Source organism: Patagioenas fasciata, chromosome 2, assembly GCF_037038585.1.
Source record: "Patagioenas fasciata isolate bPatFas1 chromosome 2, bPatFas1.hap1, whole genome shotgun sequence".
Classification (NCBI taxonomy): Eukaryota; Metazoa; Chordata; class Aves; order Columbiformes; family Columbidae; genus Patagioenas; species Patagioenas fasciata.
In genome coordinates this window covers 12,924,393-12,952,317 of record NC_092521.1, presented here as the reverse complement: position 1 = coordinate 12,952,317, position 27,925 = coordinate 12,924,393, and the positions used below count along the sequence as shown (strand labels likewise).

Here is a 27,925-nt window from a genome sequence, read left to right as displayed (position 1 = left end):
CATCACTCCTTAGCAAACTATCCAACGAGTTTTTCCAATTTCATTGTTTATTTGCGATACAAAAGTCAAACTTCCACAAGTAGTTCTTCAGAACAAAAAAAACCTAAGTGATTTATACATAAACAATTACATACAGCATTTATAATGCACAGTACAAAATGTACAGAGTTTGGATGAGACACAAATTGCATATCATGCCAAGATTTAAACAGGTGTTAATTAGTGCTGATGGTTACATTTCACAGGGACAGTTGTAGGTACTGCCTTAAAGCACAGAAAAGACACAGTTCTGAAAAGCTGGACTTGTCTTATCTTCAGTTCCCCACTCCTCTGTTTAGGGGAAAGACTTGGTCCCTTCTCCATATTCACAGAACTGTTCTGAATTCATCAAAAATGAAGCTGGGCACATGTGCTTCAACAACCTACAGTAAACAGGAAGCCACAGTCAGGTATGTTCTTTGAGACTCATTTACATGCTCTGTTCATGGAATCACAGAATGTCAGGGATCGGAAGGAACCTCGAAAGATCATCCAGTCCAATCCCCCTGCCGGAGCAAGAACACCCAGATGAGGTTACACAGGAAGGTGTCCAGGCGGGTTTTCAATGTCTCTAGAGAAGGAGACTCCACAACCTCCCTGGGCAGCCTGTTCCAGTGTTCTGTTACCTTACTGAGAAGAAGTTTCTTCTCATATTTAAGTGGAACTTCTTGTGTTCTAGTTTGCACCTATTACCCCTTGTCTTACCACTGGTTGTCACCAAGAAGAACCTGGCTCCATCCTCATGACACTCACCCTTTACATATTTATAAACATTAACGAGGTCACCCCTCAGTCTCCTCTTCTCCAAGCTCAAGAGCCCCAGCTCCCTCAGCCTTTCCTCATACAGGAGATGCTTCACTCCCTTTATCATCTTGGTTGCCCTGCGCTGGACTCTCTCCAGCACTTCCCTGTCCTTCTTGAACTGAGGGGCCCAGAACTGGACACAATATTCCAGATGTGGTCTCACCAGGGCAGAGTAGTTCATCCACTAACCAGCATATCTGATCTATCACTCAAGCACACAACACAATCGACCTGAAGCACCCCGGCTCTAGGATGTGCTGCTGGATGTTCTTGCTCAGAGGAAGGAAGAGCCTGTCAGGACAGCAGGAAACGCCACCCGGGCTGAGCCCAGAGGTTCTGCGTGGGGCTGGAGGGACACTGACACTGACACCCTCCCTGTTGCCTCTGCCACTGAGCACCAGGCTCAGGTGAGACCTGGAACAGGTACCAGATCCATCAGCTGCAAGACTGATGCAGGGACCTTCCCTACATTGCACTGTGGGCTGGGAGGAAAAGAGAAACGGGAAGAATCTCTCTCTTGGTTGTGAGTATTGGCTGGGAAATGGCTTATTGCACAATCATTGAGGTACAGCGGCTTATTGCACAATCATTGAGGTACAGCGGCTTATTGCACAATCATTGAGGTACAGCCTACAGCAAACAGGATAAGGACTTATTGTAAGACCACATACAAATAATATACCCTCTTAAAATGTAGTTAAGCTGCATTTAACCCTAAAACAAAGTCTCTCTACAAGCCCAGACTCTCAGAACTTCCCTTGCATGTGAAATAAAGACGCTGCCTGGGAGGCCACGCTTTGTCAGGAGAGGAAGGGCAGGAAATCAAAGACTGGAGATGGCATTTCACCAAAATTTAGATTTGCTAATTAGCTTTTTTGCCCTGCATTTTGCAGGCAATAACAAACCTGCTAAGATTGTTATTACTTAATCCTGCAGCATCTCAGAACTTCTGTCTTATTTCTTCCCTTCCCAAAAGCCCCCCAGCAATGGGCTTGATCTCTGAAGAGCAAATGGAATAAATTCTCCTTAAATCCACACAAAGTCAAAATCCTTTTCTGTATTTTGTATTGTCTATATTCTAGAAAATAAATTATCCGCAAGGATACTACAACTAGTATAAGAATATTTACATGAAGTAAGAATAGTTACTAGAATCTGTAGTTTGTAGAGGGTAAAATAACTCATTATGACCCATTCCTATCAGGTAACAGCTTTTTTGTCTGTAGTTCCTGTTGACAATACTTACAGAACACCTGAGAAGGGTCAGTACTGCTTTTTGAACAAGGTTAACAGGTCCAACCACTTTGCATTTGTTTATAGATGATGCCCACGTTCCAGATTAGTTATGTGCAAGCAAACTGTAGTATGCAACTACCACACGAATCAAGACTTCGCTCCTCTGAACGGGAGTCCTGCTCAGGGCTACTTACCAGACACATGGAATTCTTTCTTACCTTTCTTGGTAACTTTGTGTAGCGAATGTAATCTTCCAGAAACATGAGGGCACCCACTACATCTGCAGGCATTTCTGGAATCTTCTGGCTAAAATTAAACCACCATGAAGATCACATTGTTACTAGCTGATCACTTATTTGGAATAACTCACATGAAAACTCCAACCTTCAAATAACACTGTTTCCACTAGCTACCATATGATCACATTACAAAAAGAAATAGTATTTTAATTTTACATTTAGTCAAATACATTGCTATTATCTTGTGAAATACACTCTACTAGCAAAAACACAGTGAAAAAAGCAGCGACAATACTACAGAAGCCCTGTTCACAGAGGTGATACCTAGGGAAAAAGTAAAACATGGATACCTTGTGCACTGTTCCATCACTGAACGAATAAACTGACCGATCAGGGCCAAAAATTGTTCTGTGTATCTTGAGTGAAACTGTTTCAACAGAGTAAGGAGCCCCAGAACTAAAGGAAGCCAGTCGATTTGGTCAGCTGGCCGTTTGCACACCATGCCTGCACAGAAAACCCAAACCAACACGTTTAGAAACCAGAACATATTATACAAGTTTCCTCCTGCTATAAATTAGATATTTTCTTGAGTTTTTTTTTCTGTGCCTCCCCTTCTGCTCGTGCACACATAAAAATTAAACACTAACGTAACAACTGCATTTCTTCCATCGTGGATGGCTTCATGATTTTAAATTAAGCCACAGGATGGAATGACAAACTCAGAGGTTTGGATTCTGTTTCCTACACCACCGTATTTAGCTTCAATATTATAACAAACCTGCCTGGATATGATGGACTAAAGTCACAGAGTATTTTCTACGCAGATAATTTTACCATCTTATCTACAGATAATTTCACATAGGCTTTCATTAGGTTGAAACAAAGAAGAACTTATACAATACCTAAATTTCTGTTGTACTGAAGTTTCGGAAACTGGGAAATAAGAAATACAAAGTTGACAGTGGGAAAATATGGCAGACGTTTTGTTGTGATATAGATCTGAGGGGGAAAAAAAAAAAAGAGAGGAACACAGTTCTTCCACATACTATTTTTTTTTCTCAGTAAATAATCAATAAAATAGCAAATAAAACTGTACCAAGCACCAGAACGTAAGGCTGACCTTATTTAATGGATTGTGGATGCCAGCTGCTTCCAGATAAGCTGTGATTTCATACAGGAGAGTGTTGTCCTCTTTAGGATAAGGTAGTGATGGGTTCTGATAATGGGCTTCAATGTCAGCCAGTATTGCTCTAAAAGGAAAACAAATTTATTATATCAAATACTTATTTAAATTATCCCCAAATAAACCTTACACAATGTCACATGTCATTAATTTTAAAACTTTATAGACCTAAAATCTGTGAACAGTTACTAGCAAGAATAAACCACCTTTTTTGGAATATCTTTTTACAAACACTATACTTATTTCAAAATCAGCACTGCACATTTTCACTGTTCTTACTTCTCATCCAAATACAACCTAAAATCCAGGTGTAAGCAAATGAAATTAGAAGCTGTGCTGTCCACTATCATGGTCACATATATTACTTGCCATGTTATCTATTTTTGATGGTTTTGTTGGATTTGAAATCAAATACTTATCAACAAAAACCTGAATACAATCAGCCTCCATATTTTGCCATAGTTCAGGTTTTAAGAACTGCTGAGCTAATTACATCACAGTGATATATGCAGTTCTTACTTATTGAGATTTTCCAGGGCAGCAGCCAAATGCTTGGAGTCAAACCTGCAGGAATAATTTAATTCATTGGTAATCTGTCGTCTTAAAATCTGCATCTGACCAACCTGTTGGAACAAACAAACAAAAAAAGGGTGGGGCGTTACAATGAATGCAACAAAGCAAAAGTCAAACTACGGAAAAACTTAATGAGTAACAGTTTAGAGCTAAATAAATTACACAAAGCCCTTAGGACAGCTAACAACATCTGCAGGGCTGCCCAAAGCAGGGACATCCAGAGTGGCTTCAGCAACTTTGGGAACAGAGCCCGACTGAGTCCACCTGTGGTCAGAAGGGACAGACCTTGGCTGCGCAGTGCAAAGGGGGAGCAGTCACGGTACTCAAGATTTACACACAGTTCAGGGTAGCAAACACAGGCAGTGTGAAAAGACCACTAAAAAGGTAACAGGTATGAAACCCCAGTTACTTGCTTGTTTTTCCACTAGTAAGTGAAAATGCTTGTGCTCTTTTCCCCACCATCCCCCTAGACCTTAGGGTCAGCAATGGCAGGAACAAAACCCAACAGAGCAGCCTGTTACAGTCAACCTTCCCCTTCCTCTTCCTGTCAGTAACACACACAAACACTCACAGCACTCTGAAAAACTGGTGGTGTAAAATATCACGAAGACTTGTGTGTGAACAATGCAAGTTCAGGACATGCTACTGCTCCAAACTTGACCCTTAAGCACACGATGTTCACAAAGCACCATGGGGAGACTCAGAACTCCTGGTACCGAGCACTAACTCAGCCTTCCCAGAGCAGATCTCTAGTGCCAGACTCCACTTTTTGGCAAACTACAAGGTGTGAATCTCAATGCTGAGCACTTTTGGGAGTGTGAGCTGTCCGTATAAACGAAGCTCAGGAGCTCTCGCAAATCCAAGTCTGCTTCACTTGTGACGTTGCAGAATTCCAGGTCAACATAATACAACATTGTAAAACAAGCAGATGAAAGGACATAACCAAAGAGGTCAGAGTAAATTCTGCAGATCACAAAGTCATGTAAACCTACCTTCATGATGGAGTCTAAATATGCTGTCCAAATCTTCTGAGTTTTTGCAATTGCTGCAGAATAAACCTTGTTTGAATTTGCTGAGAAAAGAAGAAGGTTGAGGCATTTAAAAAAGGACAAGAAGAGAAATAAGTGCAAGTGTACAAAGTCAAAGGTTTTCTTCCACCTTGATCTGTAAGCACTTACCTATAATTCCTTTGAGAGGACTGACAGCATTCATAAGTGCTTTTAAGGTATCCTGTACTGTCCTGTCACGCAATATATTTTTCTGAAACATACTGAGGAAATTCTAAATAAATGAAAGAAATAAGTAAGTAATATCCTCACATGTATACTCTACTCTTAATCCTGGTGGTACAAGAGCCACATTTTTTAACAGCAGGGAAAGAGTATTTCCACAGATGAAGTGCTGAGGAATTCTGTCCTTAGACTTTGTGCTTTTCTGAGTTATGCTAATCAGTGTCAGGACAATTAGCAGATCCCCCTCATCAGTAAGTCAAACACACTGTAGACAACTATTACCTCAATTTTTGAGGAAGAACTATCTTCATCAATACTTATTTTCCTTAAAATCTTTAATAAGGCTAGGACTGAATTCTTCTCAGAAAACAAAAAAATCTCCTCCTTGTTGTCACATGGAGATATTAGGGAAAAAGTAATTACATAGAATCGATACATTCTTTATATCGTAGTAGACCCAAACAATCTAATTCTTTGTTGATACCTAGATAGGAAAGCTGAAGCTGAGTCGAGGTCAAATTTAAGTACACACCTTCAAAAGACAATCCTTGCAAACCACTGTTTCATGCAACACAACCTCGTGTTACACAGCACCACTTATTCGAGAGCACCAACTAAAATTCTTACCTTTGGGTTTGAACACACATTTTTCATATTATTTTGATTTCAATTTACCATTTTAAAAATTTACAGATGTTTTATTTCACTATGAGTTATTAAACAATAAAAGCATTGTGACCTTGAGAAACTGGAGTTCAAAAATTACCTGCAGCTCCTTTACAATCATGAAACACAGCAGCCTGTCTAAACCGTTGAGACCAAAAGTACCTAAAGTATCCTGGATCTCCGAAAAGAGACGACTATTGGTTACTTCCTGATGAGTTTTGATATCATACCAGGTGTTCATTTGGTCAATGTAACATGTGATTCTAAGGAAAAATTAAACAAATACTTCAGAATAAAGTGCAGACAGTTCCTGTGATAATCTGAGTAATGAGTTATTCAGGCAGAGATTAGAAAGCCTCTCTAAGCATCTCTCTCAAATGATGTTTTGTCACCCTTCCCTGGTTTTTCTCTTCTATTTGTGCAACGAACAGTTTTCCTTCTTAGATTAAAATCACAACTTTTCTAGACTAATATTTAAAATTTACAGGATGGTACATTTAGTTTTAGATAAAGATAGTTGTACGACAGCTATAGAAAACCTATTTGTTGCATATTTTCTTTGTATATGGTGAAATAGGAGCAATCCAAGGCACAGCACAGTAACAAAGCTTGTAACACACAGTACTTACTTTGGGTCTGTGATCCTCAGGATTTCTCTACAAAGTCGACCAATAAATGTTACAGATTCATCCACAGGTGTGAATTTTGGTATAGGAATATGAGTAGACTGGTATATGCTTTGCCAGTCTTGAATCTGAAAAAAAAGTTTGAGAGTAATTTGCAGTGTGACCATTGCATGTTTTTAATTCACTTAGAAATTGTATTCCTTTAATTTAAAAGCAGCACACTGTAAAACAGCATTGTATAGAGTCATACTATAATTTACAAACAGAATAAAGCAAAGAGAAGAACGAGTCTTAAAAAAAGCAAGCAGAAGTGTGGAGGTTGACAGAACTACCTACGCTCCTGGTGCAAATTCCATCTGCTCCTCTCTGCAGGAAGAGCAGCCACCATTTTGTCAGCTAAATTTAAGATCTATTCACTCCAGCATTCGTGAAATATCACAAAAAGATCTGGTAACTACTGCAGCTCTTCTAAGCCTGTATTCTGATGGTTAACAATAGATACAGAGAGGTTTACTGTGATGTAGCAGTTATTCTCCATTTTCTTTGAGAAAGAAGAAGGATATTTCACTGGCAAGGGATACTAAATATCCTGTTTGGGCTACTTTGCACTTCTTGTGTACAACTAAGGCAGAAAAAGCTGGGAGCAGATGCTTTACACAGTAATTAGCACACTTCATTGAAGTCACAACAGCACAGACTGTGCACAACGGGGTACACGTACTCCACCAGTCACAAGCATTAATATCCAAAGACATTTATCAGCTTTTTACTTGTTCTTGGTTTTGACCAGCACCTTTGTTCTTAAGAAGTTATTGCACTCCTGTTCCACGTTGTAGTTAATAATACGAGACACTTCCTCTTGCCAAATTTTTAAACCATATATGTTGACATAATCCTGGATATATTCAAATGATCGGTGGAACCCATCCATTGTAGCCGCCATTTCTTTCAGTTTGGGCATCAGTTCGCTTGCCTACAGATGATAAAACAAAACAAACCCAAAACTGTGAACAGGTAGAATACAGATAAAATGTAAAAGGCTTCTAAATGCCTTTACACAACAACCTCTAGGGGATTTCACTATGCTTCAGCCAAAACTGAAAAGCACTGAGAAATTTGTCAAAGGTTGTTTGATACCTGAAGTAATTTTTCTTACTAAATATTTCTTCCTCCTGCTTTTAATGTTTATTTTAGGTTTCAGCGGTACTATTGATTGATCTGGGAGAGAGACTCAAAAATCTGGACAGGATCAAAACAAGGAGTCACACTCTTTATTCTATCACTGCCTTCCTATGTTTACCCAGCTTATACATATCAAGTGTTGTCATCAGTCGTCACAGAAAAAGACAGAACTGTGAACTCAGAACTGATGGACACTTGGCAATAGAATTAAAAAAATGTGTTTGAATTTTATGTACTCCTAGCAGTTTATAAGCTCATTTTAACATCAAATAAGGCATTCCAAATAATGTTTGGGAAGTTCAAAAATGTAATTTTTTAAAAAAAGGAAATCTGTACAGGGAAGTATGAATTATATTCTAAGAGGCAGTATATTAAAAGAGGTCCCAGAAATCCCAATATACATAAAAAATAAAATCAAATCAAGCTGTTACACACCTTGGCTCTAGGATTAAAGATGAGTCCCCTGTGAAGAGCTAGAGCTACCCGTTTTACCAGCTCCTTCCTTATTCCATCCTCTAGTAACTGTTTTGGGTCCACCTGAGTAGAAGAAACATTTTTTTCTTAAATTCAGAAAGGTATTAAAAATACAAAGCATTCCATGTGTACCAAAAAAGATATTAAGTAGTTATGACGTTACAGGAAAGTAGTGCTTACAGATGCACTTTCCCAGCACTGCTTGTCCAAAGAATAAATATTTAATTACTTTCACCAGATTTAAATTATTCCTTTAAGTTTAATGGCAAAAGGTTTGTAGATCCCATATTCAACCTCTGTTAACAGTCTACTGAAAATGTTGTACAGTTATAAAAACCCAGAATGCATTAAGAAATGTATATTTCTTTAAGAATGTGCACTCCTGATGTCCCAGAAGACGTTATGTTAATGTGGGAAGAGCAGTCTTTGCCAATGGAAGAAACAGCTCTTTAGAAAAGCTTACAGTCATTTTTCCAGCAGAAATTAAACAAACAAGCATCACTTAGGGTTGATGAATCTCTGTACAATGAGAACTGCGGGTTCTTAACAACCTTAAGTATGACAGTTCTTATCTGGATGCCAAATTAGGCATCGCCATGTATATGAACTTATTTTTTCTGATCTTTTAATCTTTCCTGGAGGTCTTGTTTAATGTGCATCTGTGCTGAAGTGCTAATTGCCACCAAATGACTTTTTCCCACTGGAATAATGGGACGTTACCTTGATGATACCAACTAAAGTAGTTTTCATCATAAGGATGCCTTCAGTGAAGATTGAAATTGCGTGGGTTAGCTTGGCAACCTTTAATAGAAAGAGAAAATACAATTGATTGAGGAGATTCAAATAATTACTCTAAACAGACAGAATTTCTTCCCGCAGTGGCAGCTTCCTATTTTAGGTTAAAGTAATTTGCACTGATGTATTTTTAATTTTACATCTTGTTCTAGACTTATTGTACAATAATAATCTTTCTTTTAATTAGATCAACACAAGTGTGTTACCAGTAGCAAAGAACAGATCAGAGGCTTCACAGAAATTAAGTGAGAAAGATCCTGCTGCCTACATCATATGTGTACAAAACACCACAGACAAAACATCTTTGAGCAGGTTAGAAGCAGTTATTCCATAATGAAACCTGCTGCCAGTATTGAGTCCACTTTAATATCTTCACCGATTCCATGCATTACCACGTTAAGTTTTAAATTATTTGGTGAGCACCCTTATGCACAGACAAACCAGTCTTCTGCCTTTAAGACAATTATAATATAGAACAGAGACAAGACAGTTTAGATTTACAATTCTACAGAAATCAAAAGTGAAAAACTTTTGTGTAAGATAAGTAAGTTCTCCTCTACCTCCTCAAAATAAATATTACTCAAAATTAAAGAGATATTGCCTCCTCCTCCAACCTTGCCCACACACAAAACCAAACTGATTTTACAAAGTTTAATGGGGGGGTCTAAACCTAGTGTTCAGGTCTGAACATCAGCTTAATCAGAAACCACAGCTTGTTCGTATAAAACACCGAACAAGGGAGCACTTTGGCAAAAACTACTGGAAAAAGCTGGCATTTTAACTGATAACTGGGGATATGTTCTTTGAGGGAAACTTCTGGTCTACTCAGGTTTTTGCTCCTTATCTTCATATATGAAAAATGAAACCATAAAATTTCAATGCCTGCTCATTCTTTCACACAGTGCAGGAAAAAATCCACAGACAAAAAGCCAATGAGCCGTAGCAGCTTTATCTGACCAAACCCACGTGTCTCCATCCTGTCCTCACATTTGAGTGCTGCAAAAGCCTTCACCCTGCTGGCTTATTCAGTCTTCAACCTTCCCCTCCTCCTGGAACAATCATTCCAAATGTGGAGGGCTTAACTTCAGACTTGGGTTTTTAGGGTTTCCCACCACAAATAAATCCCCAGATCTTCACTGTCAATTACAAATACATTCAGTTTTTCTCCCATTTTCTACATGATAAAAAAATTCAAATTTCCACAAATGGAAGAACAAAAATTACTCGTCTATCCTCAGGAAACCTAAGGTATACTCAAGGTATACTCAATTTTATTTCTTATTCAGTTAACAAATCCAATTTCACTACAGTATAACTCTGTGAAACTGTACCTATGTAAACTTAGGTTGAAGTTGGCCACCTATAAGATATGATTTTTTTAGAATTCTCCTTTTTAACTGCACCTCATATCGTGGTCCAAGTTGAGCGTAATCTCGCAGCTTGTCCTTATCAAGTCGAGTAGGCACTTCAATGATATCATGAGTCTGAAGCTTTATAATTTTGAGAAGAGATGTAAACATGCTTTCTGGAATTATCTGTAGAACCTTTGTAAATGAGAGAAGAAACACAGTATATTTTCATTAAAAACAAAACATCTTCTATTAAGGAAGAGTAGTTAGAGAACAAGACAATTACACCTTCTCAAATGCCTACCTTTCTAACATAGGAAACCAATTCGCCAGAATAATACTGTGAAACACTGAGAAGATCGGGACTGTTTGCTTGATTGATGCGGAGAAGTGGCAAGTCAAGGGCAGATGCAAGCTATAAAGAAAGTTAAAATGTTAACTTCAAATGTCTCTTTTTCTAGCAAAAATTGCATGCTTGAATTCTCTTGCTCTGGATCTTAACCTACAACTTAAACGCTAGATTCTTCCTGTGTCACAACAGTGTCACAACATCAGGTTTCCAAACAGAAAAAAAATCAAAACAAAACGTTAAAAGAAGACCAACAGTCTATAATGTTACATTCCCCTTCTTCATTTTATAAAAAAGTCTTACTAGCTGTGTGAGATATATTTTAGTTGCAATTTTACACTTCCCCCATGCTATTTCTCATCCTTATTTCTACAGAAAATATTTTCATCTGACCCTAGGTCTTCATCATAACAGACAAGGGCACAGTCAACACAACTTTCATAGTTCCTTCGGCTTCCTCTGACACATACGCAGAGGATCCCATCTGTGCATCAATGTCTCCAGCTAACAACTGGAATGAGTTGAGGATGGATGATAAAATTTAGTTGTCTAGCAGTAGCAATATAACTGGTTGCATAAAAAAACATGTATAACTTGGTTTTATTTTCTTTGAAATCAATGTTGAGCTAATTTAACACAGTCTAAAAAATCTGAATGTAGAAAAATGTTGGTAAAAGGAAGTTTTGACTCTTTTGTGACTTCACAGCCTTAAGGGCTATTTAAAAAATGCTTTGATTGACCTGCAGCATTCAAGTACACTATCTGTTGTTCATACTTACCTTTAGGAAAGTGGCTCTGAGTTTAGTTACCATAGATGGACTGACTCTTATGCTTTCCTGCATAATAGATGTAAAGCTAGGGTAAGAAAACAAAACAAATTAGCTTCTTCCCTGGAAGCTCTTATTTTCAACTCTTAAATCATATGTCACCAGCACCACTGTAATCTAGAAATGGCACAGGAGATCAGTAAAGAATTTCTCTAAAGGAAGATTTTGGTTTGAAGAGATATTGGCTATAAAAAAAAAAAAAATCAATAAGATAAAGAGGTAAGTGGGACAAAAGAATGGGGCATCAGGGAGTGTTAACAGCCAAGGTCAGGAAGTATCAGCTCAGCAAAATCACACCATGGAAAAGGAGTTCTCTAGCATTTATCTTTCCTTGTTTGTTTTTGGTTGAAACAGGAACTCCAGTATTTTGGAGAACACTTAAGCAATCTAAAGTCTGGAGATGGAAGCTTATCAAAATTGTTACAGTTTGAACAGGATAGACAGTAAAAAGTTACATTATCGCCCAACCTGCAGCTAACAATATGACAGGGATGACTGTGAATCCTTATTCGAGTTGATGAGAGTTAAACATACTCAACAGCTCATAGAACAAGGCTTCAAGACTGTTTCTAAATTGGAAAGTTTACAGTATTAATAATATTTATGCATATTAATTCCCTCAAGTTTCACAAATGGTGACTGACAGAGAAGAAAAAGCTTCTGCTAAAATACCTGTCAATTAATTGCCACGCATAAGAAAGATCACCAACTATCTGCATGGTGATCAAGACCTCTTCTTTAATGTTGATAGTTCGGATCATTTGATGGAGAAATTTGCGGGTGTCAGCCAGAAATTGGCAAACTTGCAGGTTAGTTTCCAGCTGGTGAAACTCTTGAACCTATATTCGAAAAACAAACGGACCCCATCAACCAACTTGTTTTTTCTGTTCATCTTTAAGGAGAGCAATACAAACAGAATCAGTAAATTGACATATTTCTTCATGATGTTCTTACAGTAAGACACTTAACAAATCCTGGCCTACTTTAGAGTGCATTAAATAATACCTTTCAAAGTTATTTGAGAAGGTGTACTGTGAAACACCACATTGAGTATTCTTTATACCCTGGAAGTAGAAGAAATTTACCCATAACATATAGATATTTTAATTTTCCCTTTCAAACTGCCTTCTCTAGCTTCAAATGAATTTATTTTCAGAATTCCTAACAAAATGAGTAACATTGCCAAATGACTTCTAACACTGAATTTATTTATTCAAAAAACCCTAATCCTCAGCTACAGGTGGTATGACTTTTCATGCTATATCCCTCATTTGACAAACACAAGGTCTCTAAGCAAGTACTGCTGACTGTATATAGAAAACTGCAAAGATCTACAGACTTAAACAATTGTCAAAAGCAGATCTGTTTTGTAACTTATCTATCGGAAGTCAGTGCATGTGTACCAAATGCTATTTTTCAAAAAGATGAGGTCCTATATCTCCAAATTGCTTTGCCATACCTCCTCCAGGGCCTGTATTAGCTGCACAGTTTTTCTGCCCGCTGCAGTGGAATCATCGTAGTTTAGAGACATTATTTGCTTGGAGATTTCTCTGAACCAAGCCTGAAGATTTTCTATGTAACAACAAGAAAAATTTAATCTAATCTTTGCATGGATGAGAAGCATCAGAGACACAGGGAACTTGCTAGTCAAAACAAACAGACAAACTATACCTGTAGATTATTTCAAAAGTCTCTCTTACATTTCTAGTCTTGCAACATGTACACTTGTAAAGGGACAAATGCTCAGGTAAGTTTCACATACAATATTAAAAAAAAACCAACTACCAACACAAATGTGCATTATAAAATCTATACAAAGATGATAAAGCCCTTTAAATAATAAATTTGTGTTTTATGAATGGTTTTACAATGTTTATTGCCTTGGAAGTTCTAATTTCTATGTTTTAGCTACAAGTTTGCTGACATCAAAAAGATAAAGGGAAATATTTCAGTAAGGTAATTCTGCTTTTGAGCGGAAGCGAGTGAGAAAATCGCCTGTATTCTGAATTTTGTTGTTGTGGCTTGATCAAAAATGTTGCTCTCACATTGACACTTTATGCAGTGTTCCTGATCAAATGAGAGAGGGATTTACAATTCTTATTCTTAGACCATTTCAAGAAAAAAAAAAAGATGTTTCAAAAAACAGAACAAGAAATTTGGAAAGAAATACAGATTCATGCTTTTAAGTCCTTGGAGAACTTGGAGAATCAGAAAGATAGCATTTAGTGCAGAAGAGAAACAAAAAGGAGGTTTGAAAAATGCTGCTGTAACAGAAATCCAGGTTACAACTGAGGGAAAGAATGAGAGGAGAGGTTAAACCATCCCCCTCATTAGCGGGCATGATCTTCAGACTCTCTTGTACATAGAACACAGTAAAGTGAACTCCATGTATACGTGGAAAAGTGAAGTGGCATTTCATAGTCTTTCCTGGCATATCTAAATAAAATGATACAAACATTTTTAAAAAAATATGGCTATCTAAATATTAGCTACCAAAATATGGATTACACATGGAATTTATGCAGAAAACCTGAATATGACAGCATGTAACAGACCTCTGTGGCCGCTGAGGGACATGAAAAGTTTTCTTATTATCAGTATTAGCCTCATGTATTTTCTTTTGCTATCAGCTTGGAAATAAAAACAAAATATACTTTTTCCCCACAGTTTCATTTTTAACAATTACCATTTTTCTCCACTCTAGTAAGCGGTTTAACTCCTGAGAAGACGTCAGCAAGCTCTGTCATCCTTTCAGATCCCTCTTTTTTATAGTTCTCCCATTTTGTTTGCTTTTCTGACAGCATCTGCTTGAACATCTATTGAAAACAAAGCATTTAGCTTACAAAACTGGCAAGAGAGCATACTACAATAGATGAAACAAAATACTGAAAACGGATGGAACCGATTTACAATGATTACAACATAACTTCAAGATCTTGCCAGAATATTAAATACAAAGTCAGAAAGTTAAGGAATACAATCAGTGAGATGGAGATACAGCAATAGAAGTTAACAGTATGATGCAGATATTGTTGATTTTTAGTCACTTATACAAATATCCAGTAACTTTTTTAGCTTAGAGATCCTAAAAGACTCTGGTCTAATGCTGACTTTGCATATTAGTCTCCCCCTATGCAGAGAAACCCAACTCCAAAAAGTGTGCACATGAAGTTACACACACTCCTAGATATTCTGCCAGGTTAGTATCTGAGCTCTACTGGGGAATCTTTATAAATAGCAGAAGTTCATATGTAGGTGTAAGAGTTTTCTTAGCAGCCTACCCTCAACATAGAGAGGCTTTTGTCTCCGTTTGAAAATAAAGCCTGAAAAATAGAAATATGGCAGGACAAAAACATATGCAGCTTCCTCAACAGATTTTACTATGCCTGTTATCATGTAAATATAAACATGTTGGGTGAGAATGAAAACTGCCAGTTATTGAGAAGACTGTAAAAGTCACTTTCAAGCAAAAGTAATTTATAATTTTCTGTAGAAAAGTCATAATTACATATTCAAATAATTGTTCTTTATATAAGCGGACTGTGTGGTAACTATGCTACTACTACTCAAGTCTTCATCCCTGTTCTGCCATTCATGAGAAAACGCTGAGGAAGGCAGCAGTGCATTACCTCTTTCAAAATGAACTCAAATTGAGCTGTATCCAGAAGAAGCTGGAAGAGGATCCTGGGATTGTACCTTGAGTCTGTTAGAATTTGATCCTTTATCTGGCGGAGACGTTTGTTATTTGGATCACAAGCTGAAAATGGAAAGACAACATTTCTCCATTGTTACAGAATCTGGCCAAGCTTTTCAATCTTTATAAACAGACTCTTTTTTAACAGCTTGAAAGCAAAATCATTTTGCTCTCATATATAAGTCCCCACTTGTTCTCCATTTACATGGGTCCCACCACTTGTGCACAACTCTTCCTTAGAACACAAAATAATTCAAGCTTCTGTGGTGCTTCAGCCTTCTTAAAACTCTTCTGCTGGCTTCTGCAAACTAAATGTGAATTTAGTACACCTGATTGAGAAGCCCAGAGATGAACACCTCTGAAACCATTACACAAAACACATGGAGGTGTAACAGAATCCCTCTCGCATGCCAAGAACCCTTGAAGACAGCACAGGCATTCAACCAAGGGAATGGTAAGTTTACAGTCCCAAACTCACGTCAGAGATATTATTTGACAGTCTCAGCTGAATTTCAGTTCAACAGAATAAAAACCTCGGTTTTTAACTAATCATTACCAAGATACTGAGAAGCTGGCTACTGCTTTCCTTTTGGTGTCAGGTAAAACTTTCAGAATGATGCTTTAAGTGATAAGGCAGAAAAATAGAAAGTTGCCAGACTTTTTCTGCAGAGTATTATACAACAGGATCATGACTTCTCATTCTACTTTTTATATTTGTATCTAGCTAGCAAGAATTAATGAAATGCATGTGTGCTGTTTCAGTCAAAGACTTTAAGAAGCTACTAGCAACAAAATCCTCCCTCGGGACGTAACATGAAGCAGCAGTATAGCAGGATTGACAGCTCTGTAGTGAAAGTTTAGTATGAAGTCTTACCTGTGTCTGCGGTGTGAAGCATCAGCCAGCGGATCGCTACATTGCAGTCTCGCAGGCAATTCAGCAGCTTGGGAATATTGTCCAGCACCAGCTCTTCCCTTAGACAGCCCTCTTTGAGAAACTGCTGCACCTGGGTGTGCACCCGCTCAGTGACTGCAGCGTATCTGCTCGCCTTAAAATACACAAAGCTCGCATCAATATAATCCTTGTTTCAAATGGAATGCATCGTGTACAGAGTAATTGTGGCTTCCAGAGAACTTAAGGGGCATGTAGATCAAAAAAAGTGCTCTAAAAGTTATAATTACTAGTAGGCAATACCATACACCGCAACTGCACACGCGCTAAATTTTAAAGCTAAGAGCCTACACAGGAAGCGTAATGTTTCAAAAACGCAGACTTGTAAACTTCCTGTATTCACTTATGTACTCTCTACAAATTATTCCTAAAAAATGGTACTAATATTTTACTGCCTATTGAGAAGAAAAACAACAAAAATTTATTCCAGAATGGAAGAATTAGTTACTAAAGCCAGTTCTACTTAGAGAACATGTTCCCTAAAGACTAACGAAAAACTTCTGCTCATATTGCCTAAATTTTCTAGACATTATATACTACAGTTCTACTAATTATACAGTTCTGTGTGTTTTTTCCTGAGTCCTGAAGCTAGATTCTAAAGAGGCATTTAGCTATCACCAGTCAACTGATTAGTTGATTTGGCAAACAATCAATCAACCCAATACTACTCACTGTTTTTTGGGCATGGAAAAAATGTTTTCACATAAAAAGAACTAACTGCATTGCATCATACAACATTCCAGTGTCATTATTTTAAATCAGATGCTTTTTCCAGATTGTTTTTATATCATTTGGGAGGCCCCATTCAAAAATAACTGACTGCCACATTCTGTCAGCATAAATGTGTAACTTCTAAGACTGTTACTTACGAGAAATCAAATACTAAAGTCAGCTTAAGACATCCCAATACTGAAGAACATGGCAATGAGTGCAAGCATCTATTCAGTCAAGTCACGACCCTGAAACTTTTTAGGGAAAAGAAACATTGCAAGAGGACGTGAAACAAGCAGTGCTGTGAAGACCAGATTTTGAAACTTTGAAGTATCTTTAACTCAAAGTTATCTACAAATTTATGTACTCTAAGTATTGTACTTGAATGCAATACAAATAATCGTATGCAAGAAAAAAAGACCCACACATTATTGATGTCATATAATATGCTTGAATCTTGCTAAAAATACTTAACTCTGTTTTATGTACCTGCTCTTTGACATTTGAAAGATCCAGCGTGTAGTTGAGGGCAGTTTTAGCAGCTTTGTAGGGTTCCCAAGCTTCCGCTAGATTTACAGTGATTCCCATGTAAATGCTAATAACCTAAGATTGGAAACAGAAAACGAGAAGTTGAACTTATATTTTTATTAAGAAAATTCATACTTTTAATTTAGCAATATGAGTGGAAAGTTATATGCTGTGGGTACAAATGTGAGAGAACTAAGCTTTTTGGGCAGTTGTACTTTTTGTTCTACCACCTTAGGAAATCAAGGAATAAGAAGACTTTGAAACAAAAGACACGCAGTTAATTAAAGGCTTAGTTCTGACAACAAGCTGATATTTCTTTTAGTCACTATATACGATCCTGGCCTCTACTTGTTTCCCCGTGAACTGATGGCTTCTTTTTCATTTCCATGATGCTATGTAGGAGACTGACAAAAGCAACTGGGGAAATGACTATGATAGGGGAAAAGAAAAAATCTGAATTAGTCCTACTCTAAAGATGCCCAAAGGACAAACTTGAAATGTAATGCAACTTCTATGGTGAAACCAAACAGAAGGAAGCTATGATTCCACACTGTGATTTTTAAGGAGCAAAGAGGAACCAAATTCAGATCCCTAGCCTGAGTCTGAGTGTCATTAAAAACACAGAACTGTGATTGACTTCCAAGTGTTTGTAAGATAATTGATTAAAAATGGAAGTCTTGGGCTAGGGGCAGATGAAGGATATATACAACTGTGGCATTATGAGCTTTGTCACACTACTGCTCTGATATTCCTCCACCCTGGAGTGATCACATCTATGGGGACACTGTCAGTCAAAAAGGAAGCCAGGAAAGGCAAATAGGACACTGATCTGCTGACATGAGGCTCCCTCTCGCACTGCTGAAGTGAAGGTCCTTGTTTTCTGTAGATGGCAGTTCCTCAAAAGGCTACACTTCAACTTCTAACAATGATTTGAAACCAGCCCAAGAGTCAAGTGTTCCATATGATGCAGCTAACTCATCCGTATGTGATCACAAGGAGATGTGTTGTCTTAAAAGAACAATTTGTACTATGAAGTCAAGTGAATAAAAATGCCAGCATAATCAAAAACTCACAATGTCAAGTTCTACAATAAGGCTGCAGTTTTTCAGAAACTGAGGGGTTCTAAAGTCTATTAAAATAGCCAGCTATTAGAGTTTCTTCCCTCCTTTCTTCACTGTTCCGCTTAGGGTACAGAAGAATACAATTTGAAAACAACTTCTTTTTGAAGTCTGATTCCCTCTGATATAGACTACCTGGGGACTCTGTTGTTACATGCCCATCTATTTCAGCAGCACTTTTTGCAGACTAGGGCTTCTGGATGGAAAGCCTTACTCTTAATACTGAGACACACAGTAATTCCATTTTGATTGCTGCATCTGAAAAGGTCTATAGAATTGCATAGTGTGACAGGTTTTGCTTCTGATTTATTTACACAACAGCATGGAATGAATTCTTAAACAAGTTTTCAAATAACATTAGTATGGAGGGATTTGCTGGAGAGCAAGCCTGCCATCCAGAGCACCCTTGACAAGCTGGTAGAATTCATCAGCAGTCACTACGAAAAGTTCAGTGACAATAAATACAAAATTCTGCACTTGGGACAGAACCAAACTCTTGCAACAGCACAATCTGGAAACCGACTGCCTGTGGAACAGTGCTGCAGAAAAGGACCCAAGTGTCCTGGTGGACAAACTGAACATGAATCAAACATGCAGCCTTAGGACAACAAAGATCAACCATATGCTGCTAGGTTATATCAGCCACAGTGTAGCCAGCAGGCAGAGGAAAGGGATCACTCTCATCTAGTCAGCCCTCACAAGGTCCCATTTGGAGTGATGTGTTCAGATTTGGGCTCCTCAGTATGAGACAGATGTGGACAAGCTGGAATGAATTGGACAGAAGGACATTTATGGGGACCCACTATGAAAGCAGGGGCTGAGGGAGTTGTGTTTGCTTAAGCTAGAGGAAAGATGACTTGAGGGATCTGACTGTGGTCTTCCACTGCCTAAAGGGAAACAATGAACAAGACAGAGCCAGATCCATCTCAGACATGCACAGTGAAAAGACAAGAGGCAACAGTCACAGGCTACAGCCAGGAAATTCCAGTTGTACAGAAGAAATTCTTCATCATGAGATCAATTAAGCACAGAAGGGGTGCCCAGAGAGGCTGTAGATCTCCATTTTAGAGACTTTCAAAACAACTGGGCAGAGCCCAAGCAACCTTATTTAACTGTGAAGCTAGCCCTGCTTTGAGGAAAAGGCTAGACTAGAAGATGCCTTTATTGTCTTCCAGCCGACATTTTTCTATGATTCACTTTACCACAAAGGTATGAAGAGTGGCTGATTTAAACATTTTAGACAATAATTGATATTTTCAAAAGACAGCTTTCCATATTTATCCAGAAGGTTTGACCCAGACTGCTTCATTCTGAACAAAGTAAAATTTCCCCAGAGAAGATCTATTCCAGCTGTAAAAAACCAGGTAAATGGAACAGTTTTGAAACAGAATTGAATTATTTTTTTACCCAATTATCTGGAAAGTATTTATCCACTATCTCTCTCATTTTTGCTTGTTGAGTGTGAAGAATGGAAGGGTCAAAATACAGTATCACATAGAGCATAGCAGCCTGAGTAGCCAGGGCAGTGCTGCGGTGTTCTGGTAACGGGTATGCAGAAACCTAAGAAAAGGGAACAAAATAAAACAGAAATCATACAATGCAACAAATTGCTTGCAAATACTATGGAGCACAGTAAAGAGTAGAATATATAGGCCCTAGGAGGCAAGGAGGATATGTAAGCTGGACATATTTACACATGCAGCATATTTACCATATATATTTTTTAGCCTACAGAAGCTGACTGTGTAGACGTCTGCTAACTTTAACAGGCTACAGTAAGATTTTACTGTGCTGTAAATGAGTCAAAGGAGAGATGAACCAAAGAGCTTAAGATGTCTTGAAAGGAGAAGAGCTAGAAATAACTATTTTATATGTTTAGTCATCTCAGATAGAAACAAGGCTTAATTTAGTCAAAGAGGCTTCAGATGCAGAGGATGCAGATAATTTAAATATTCACCAATTCCATGTACCAGCAAGATCAAAAATATTCAAATTATCGACTTAATTTTCATTTAGAAAATATATAGGATATTATATTAAAAGACCTCCATACTAACAAAAAAGTTGGCATCAAAATGGTATTCAACAAGACAATGATTTGTCATTAGGAAAACTGTTCTTCGTTTTTATTTAGTAACATTCTATTTTTCTTTAATTTTGTTGCATTATTTTGTTAGATTCAGTGTTCAGATCACTAGGACAAAAAAGGAGGCTTCTGCCCACTGCCATCAGGAATAAGCTGCAAATATCAAAGGAAATAACACATCAGATATAACATAAACTAGTAAAACAAACTGTTCAGTTTGGGTTGAGCTGAAGATTTCTACCCTACTTCTTGTACTACATTTGGAAATGCACTACATTTGTGATTTATTTTAATCTGGGTTTCATGGTTGAGCAACTAATCTAAGAAACCATTTTAGATTCAGTTTTAGATCTCTCCTTCTCACAGTAACTTACCTGGTTATAAATGTCATCTGAGCGCAGGCGGCCAATAACCATGCTAATGAATGTTTCACTTATGGGTACCCTGCTGAAGTAACTCTCAGGGTAGTTGGGAGGTCTTTTAGCTCCAGGTTGGCTTGAGTATCCAGTGCTTCGAAGCAACTTACAGATATCATCTAAATTGGAATCAGCAGAGGATCGGGCTGCACTGTTTTACACAGGAAAGGAACAAAAATTGAGCTGTATGATCTAACCATTTACTCCTTTCCCCTTCTAACCATGCCTTTTCTTCAAGAAAATGATCAGATACTAAGGTCTGGGAGATTTTTGGTTGCTTACTCCACAAATATAATGTTGACCATATTATAGGAGGACACAGACAAATATCCATACTGGTATCCCAGATAAGCACACAGAGCAGAAACAGAACTGTATTCAGGAACAGAAACAAGTAGCTTTATATTCAGAGGAGAAGTTTTGTTCTGGGTTTATAATTTCTTTTTACCTCCTCATTTCTGAATTTCCCTTGTTGATCCATTTCTGCATTCCAGAGTTAAGGAGTCCTCTCGCATTATATACTGAGATGCATAAACATAGTCAAAGAAGCATAGGAACAGGATACTCCCTTTCTTTTATGAGTGAAAGGATTTGCACTGATCCTCTTTGAGACCCTGTCATACAATGATGCTGTCAGCCTACCCTGGAAAATTCATTATTGATTTGACTACGAGAAGTCTGACTTGCAAAAACATTTCTCATTTAGCTACTCAGGACTTTTCACCAAGATTCGCTTGTGCATTTGGGAACCTATGATACTTTCATAGTTGATACTTGCAGCATTAAAGCTTTAGCTGAAAGTTTATTCATCAGTGGGTTTCAAATTTCTATTGTGACAGCATGAAAAAGTCTGTTGCTCCAGTTTTGCAGCTAGACCTGAAGACACAGCTAAAGCAAGATGTTCTTCCAAAATTCAGCAAGCTCTGCTGAGTTATAAGCCTATCTGCATATAGTCAGTAAATCAAAAAGGTGCCCATATCATCATTTCTCTTAATTCAATAACCCAGTTAACTGAACAGACTGCATGTTACATCCTTTCAGCCTTCAATGCTTCTGCATACCAATATACATCACCTGTATCTGTAGTAGGAAACCAACATTCTTTCTCTGACTTCTCCTTCAATCTTCTGGTCCACAACCAGCAGCATGACTCCATATAAATAGAGTGCCTCACACTGTTTGGAAAAAGAAAGAACAAAGGAAGGAAATAACATAAAACCATTTTTGTACTAACATTTAAAGACAAACATGTATTGGCAAACTAACCCAACAACTACATAGTCAATAAAATAATAAAAATGGCAGGCTGTAGATTTTTGGTCTTAGTCCTCATTAAAGTGAGTCATAGCATTCCATGCATTGGGTAAACTTGAATCTTTGTCTAGTTTAGCACGAAACTAGTTAGTTCATTTTCTACTATTACAAAACTGTTCAATACTTACTAGAAGCTGTTTTCCATCTTCATTAAGGAGGACTGTTTCTAATGTTTGCTGAATGTAAATTCCTTCATTGAGGTCATCTAAATATCTAGGAATTGTAACAAAGAGTTGGTCATTGACTATTTTGCTCTCAACTCGTATGTCCTCAGAATTCAATTGGTCAATTTTCTCTGAGAGTCAACAGACACATCAGCACACTTCCCTGCACAAGTAGCATGGAGTTTTTCAGACAAAGGAGATGTTCTACTATGAACTGAGAGGCTGAAACTCCTAGCTAGAGCCAAGCAGTTAGCAAAAGCCTCCTTCCATATCTTGGTGGTGTAGCTGAAAGACACTACAGAATACTTTGTAACTCACAACTAACACCTTCTTAGTCTTCTTATGGGTGGATAACAACCTGGGAAGAGAGTACTGAGAAGGCTTCCAATCCAAATCCTAGTAAAACTGCTGTATTTTCAAGTTACATCAAAAATGTATCCTGGAAATACCATAAAGTGATCTCAAAGTGCAGTCTGGAAGGCAGAGCTAGAAATAAGAGTATGTTAATCTTGATTAAGAGATTTCTTCCTATTAAAGGATCTTCCAGTAACACTGCTTTTTAATAAGTAATGTTAAACACTTGATATTTTAATGAATCTTTTCATTTAAGATCAATAACAAAACAAATCCTTACACTTAAGATTCTCTGGACACTTTTTTGTCGAGTATTTAATGAATATTTCATATTGTTTTCTACAGGTGAGAGTAGCAAACTGGAGAACATGGCAACTCCACCGAAAAATTGACTTCAGGAAAATAACGCCAATGAAAATTAAAGAAAAAAAGCTGCCTCATATTCTGTTTTGCAAGACCAAAAAACACTTAAGTCTAATAATATGGTATCTCCTTTTATTAAAAAAATATCTTCAAGACAATCTCCAAGATAAAGAAAAAACCAGCTCTAGCTTACAATTGAGGAAATGGGATAGAGAGCTTAAATGTTTTCAAGTCATATATTAAGGCAGTAAGTAACAGTAGGAGTAAAAGCCTGTGTTCACTCTAGCCTTCCAGGTTTCCAGGTGCACAAGAACATATTTCAGTAGCAAGCATGTTGGATATCGAAGGGAAAAACGTCTCATTATTAAGACTATACAGTAATCTAGTCTTTAAGAAAACCCACATGTATTTAAGACACCATACCTGTTTAAATCTACAATGTATTTATGTACACTCTGAAAAGCTAGATAAAATCTTGTCAAAATTTCAATGTTGTTTTCACGAAATTCTTCATCTAAATCCAGTAACTCAGGTTTGGCTTCCAGTTTGCCCTCACATATCTCAGGCCCCTAAGAAAAGAAATTCATCTTGAGAGACAATATTTGACTTCTCTTCAGTAAGATACAGAAGATGTACAACCACCACTGTGTGCACAGCACCAGAATTAATATTTCTTACTAGAACAAGCTACTTTATGATTGAACATTGATTCCATATAGATAAGTTTTACGCTTTGTTACGATCTACAATAATTTTATATATGGTTTGTCCTAGGTAACCAACGGAATAATTAATGCTTTGGGTAAAGCCTCGATGCATCTGATGCACTGTGTGCTTTCCACAGTGCTAATGATCTCCCTGTTGGAATTTTTTCCTTTACACATCTGATCTGATTGATTTCTCAGACAGAAATCATAACACTGAAGCCTCTCCAAGCTTCGTATTTTCTCATACATTTAAACTGCTTGAAAGTGTTAGAGAAGTATTGACCTGGGGTTTTTCGTTTGAGGTTTTTATTTCATTTTTAAACAGACTCCAAAACTAGCTCAGCACTAGTCCCCCAAATTATGCAGAAACTATGTCACTAACAACTGTGGGGGAAAAAGGGTTGGGACGAAGAGCCTGGCTTCCTTAAACCAATGGTACAAACTTTTCTAACCATTTACTGCTGTCAACATTTCTTATAACCACCATTTGGTCTTACCATCACCAGTTAAATGAAAATACTGTTAATGTTTAATTGAAAATAATATTAGAATTTAATGGAAAATACAGTTCATGTCATTTCACAGACGACTTACATACAACAGCATGAGATTGTGGCTTAAAAGGATTTAGTCAACACCAACTCCATGAAAATAGCTTAAAACAGAGTTAAAGTAAAACATCAAGCTTAATACCCAGCTGACAATTTCTGTGTGGTCTAAAAAATGCTCTTCTGTTTCTCTTTTTTGTCCAAAATACCTACATAAACCAAAGGATAAAAGTAGGCCCTGCACTGCCAATGAAGTTCAAGCAAACAGCCTGAATTTTCAAAATCTCAAATATCTTCTCATTACATAGCTCTACGAAGCAGGAATAGAGGAATGGCACATTTGTGGTGAAAATATCTGTAAATCCACTAATAACTGCTTTGTAAGTATGTCCTTTATGGATTTTGGGGTGATTACTCTGAAAAGCAGCAGCACTGTTGTGCTTCCTTAGCATTCAAAAATCTTACAGTTTCAAGGACACTTGTGTTTCTCTCCAATTATAACTACCTGCTTTTAAATGTTCAAGCCATTTGTGTAAAAAAAATACTTCTAACGAGCACTTAGATCTAAAGGTATCTGGGAAATTCTGTGTTCAGGGTTTTCAGTGTACAAGGCTCACAGTTAGTGCTTGAAATTTACAACCCCTATTAAAACAAACTAACAAACAAAACCCCCTACTGCTTTATTATTAGCACTTCTTGCATTGTACAATTCAGACAAAGTCAGATTAGATATTCTCTATAGCTCTTTCTTAATCATGCTGAGAAATGTCAGAGGGAAAGAGGTACTTCAAGAAGCTGAATTTTGTAAGGGAAGTAAGCGCTTTTCATGGACACTATTCTGATTTGTTTATTCAGCACATGTGACAAGTCCAGTGAATGAACAATCATGGTACTGTCAAACAGGAAAGCAGAAAGTAGCTTTCATGGCTGCAAAGAATAAGCTACAGATAACCAAAGGAAGATGAGTGTACTACTCCAGAGGAAAACAACCAACTGCACAGGCTCAAAACCTGTTGGTGAAAGCATAAAGTTTCTGCAGAATAATGATAATAATAATCATCATCATCATCATAATACAAACAGAATCCAATACTCAAGTCTTATATAATCAATGTCCATCAAAGTTCACTGACCAAATGACTCATCAAACATTTAGAAATGCGCAGCTGCGGTTGCTCTTGTACAGATGCACTTAAAACTACCTCCTTCTTCATGTGCTGATACTCTCAGTGCATGTACCAGTTATATCCTGCCAAGGGGCCTACGCACAGAACCTTTCCTAAGCCGTTTCTGCCCACTAAAATGTGTAAGATAAGGCTGAATATAATCAAATATATATAAAATACAAGATAGCCCAGAAGCAGACCATTAGCATGCAAGCAGATCCCAATTGCTATCTCAATTTGGTGAATTTTTGGTAAAAACTAAATAGGAAGTCATGACAGTCAACTCTGAAGAATGCTACGAATAAACACAATAGTCAGGAAAGGCTGTTTCATAACCTGAAGCATCCTCATGCAGGACAGCAATGCTTTCAGGAGAGGCTTAACAATAAAAGGACTTACCTTAAAATAACTGAAATCAAATATGATATCCCCATACTTCTGTTGATCAGCCTTGTCCTTTAGCCTGAATACACCAGGAATAAATTCAGAAAGTCTCAGAAGTTCTGCAATGATGGCATTTCCACAGGAGACAATCCGAAGAATTGCCTGACCACAGAGATTATTTTCAGCTAGAAAATCGACCATTGTGGAGCTGGCCGTGGCAGCACAGCACAAGTCCTGCAGTCAGATTCTGATTGTTAGTCTTGAGGTTATTTGAAGAAGAAAGTCTGATGAGAAAGGTAGCTGCTCCATTAATAACCTGAAAAACAAAACCACACACCTTCAGAGTGGCTCATATTCGTATTTGTGGTAGTTTAATATCTGTGGATTTTTAAGCACACTGTCAAATATTTCAATTTATGCAATCTAAATTATCCGCAGCTTTGTAAACTGAAAAAAACCACATGGAATTTATCGTCAGCTCATACAGCGTTTGAGTCAGTCACCTCTGTGACCTGGAAAGGGAAGCACAACCTTTTGTACAAAATAAGTTGAAAACAACCATTGAGGAATGAAATGATCTCAAATACTGAAGCAATTGAGACTTTGCAAGGAAGTGAATGTAAGGAAAGCAAAAACATTTTAAAAAGATGTCTTTATAACCCTCATTGAAAAAATACAACCAAATTGTCTGTAACAGGCTTTAGTAACAAGAAAAAATTCTATAGCAAATGGAAACAATCCAGTTTCATTCCTTTATGTATCACCGAAGGGTTGGCTTCTGTGTTGTGTTTGCATTTCTTGGTCAATTTTATTTAACGTGTTTCCTGCAAGACACAGCGCGCAGCACCTCAAAAATTAAGCTTTTACATTTAGAAACATTTATATAGGAGCTTATGAGTTGGCTTTTGTTTTCACCAACAACTTTCCGTGACAAACTGCAGAGACAGCGCCTTTCACGCCCCACAACCAGAACCAGGAGTCCGGCCTTCCCGTCAGCGCGGCGCAGGGCGCTACCGCCGCTGCGGAGGCTCCTCCGCAGGTCCCGGCCCCGCAGCAACCGGACCGGGCTTTCAAACCGCCCCCGCCCTTCCCCGCCACCGCGGGTCGCGGCGCCGCTTCCCGCGCTCCCTCACGATTTGAACCCGCCACGGGGCAACGGCCGCGCCGCGAGACCAACCGCCAACCCCCCTCGGAGCGGCTGAGGCTGCACCCCCCGCTCCCCCCGCCTCTCCTCACCCAGCGGCCTCCCCACCGCTGCCAGCCCCGCTCACCCTTCCCCGCCGCCGGTGCGGTGAGTGGCGGCAGCGAGGAGGGTGCTCCGCTCCGTCGGCTGCGGCGGCAGGTGAGGCGCGGGCAGCGGGTGAAGGAAGGAGGCGGCGACCCCTCCGTGCGGCGCGGCCGAGCCCTCTCATCACATGACGGCGTCGTCATGTGCAGAGGCGCCGGCTGATGAGGCGGTTCCGCTGCCCGCCCGGACCGCCTCTCTCGGGCCTCTGCCGCCCAGACGGTCGGTGCGGGGGACACCCCTGGAGCAGAAGCCCCTCAGCCCTCGGCAGCCGGGACCAGGTGAGCAGCGGCCGCTGGCGGGGCGGCTGCCCTCGCTGCTCTGTGGGGGGGTGAGGGCAGCGCTGTCCCGCCCGAGGGAGCGGGGAGGGGGTGCGGGGCCGGTGCGCTCCGTGCATGGGTGACAAGGAGCTTCCTGCTCGAAAGGCGAGGGAGCTGGGTCTCGTTAGCTGGGAGGGAGCTGAGGGGTGACCTTATTAATGTTTATAAATATGTAAAGGGTGAGTTTCACGAGGATGGAGCTAGGTTCTTCTTGGTGACAACCAATGATAGGACAAGGGGCAGT

The 27,925-nt window shown here is 38.6% G+C and overlaps 2 protein-coding genes across 4 annotated transcripts in view; one reads left to right on the top strand and one right to left on the bottom strand.

Moving 5' to 3' along the window:
• Positions 1–29: 29 nt before the first annotated feature.
• WASHC5 (WASH complex subunit 5) lies at positions 30–27,468 on the bottom strand. 2 transcript variants are annotated; one of them, XM_065831236.2, is made up of 29 exons: positions 27,348–27,468; positions 26,092–26,392; positions 23,695–23,840; positions 22,519–22,603; positions 22,151–22,251; positions 21,035–21,227; positions 19,982–20,134; positions 17,418–17,531; positions 16,143–16,314; positions 15,204–15,331; positions 14,261–14,390; positions 13,034–13,146; positions 12,247–12,413; positions 11,527–11,602; positions 10,703–10,813; positions 10,453–10,593; positions 8,975–9,055; positions 8,216–8,317; positions 7,392–7,571; positions 6,602–6,726; positions 6,073–6,235; positions 5,253–5,355; positions 5,067–5,146; positions 4,021–4,124; positions 3,439–3,568; positions 3,221–3,317; positions 2,669–2,822; positions 2,298–2,385; positions 30–422 (listed from the first exon to the last, which is right to left on the bottom strand). In XM_065831236.2, exons 2-29 carry the CDS (start codon positions 26,275–26,277, stop codon positions 366–368), a joined length of 3,480 nt encoding a protein of 1,159 aa, XP_065687308.1. In that variant the 5' UTR covers positions 26,278–26,392; positions 27,348–27,468; the 3' UTR covers positions 30–365. The 2 variants fall into 2 exon arrangements, with proteins under 2 accessions (XP_065687308.1, XP_065687307.1); XM_065831235.2 differs by having other exon boundaries at positions 27,313–27,450.
• The window catches only part of NSMCE2 (NSE2 (MMS21) homolog, SMC5-SMC6 complex SUMO ligase), a 133,972-nt gene continuing 133,459 nt past the window's right edge, over positions 27,413–27,925 (top strand). Inside the window, exon 1 of one of the 2 annotated variants that reach the window (XM_065831238.2) lies at positions 27,413–27,642. In XM_065831238.2, coding sequence (XP_065687310.1) covers positions 27,492–27,642 — 151 coding nt within the window. In that variant the 5' untranslated portion in view covers positions 27,413–27,491. The remainder of the gene's footprint in view (positions 27,643–27,925) is intronic. The other variant, XM_065831237.2, reaches the window with a different exon arrangement.

Bases quoted from the DNA above. Each gene is read 5' to 3' on its own strand.
- WASHC5 (XM_065831236.2), bottom strand. From the start codon at position 26,277: ATGGTCGATTTTCTAGCTGAAAATAATCTCTGTGGTCAGGCAATTCTT. The intron at 17,532-19,981 runs GTAAAAAAATAA...TTCCAATCTTAG, and splicing joins AATACTTTCCAGATAATTGG to GTTATTAGCATTTACATGGG. The intron at 5,356-6,072 runs GTAATTTTTGAA...TCATTTATTTAG, and splicing joins TGATTGTAAAGGAGCTGCAG to AATTTCCTCAGTATGTTTCA.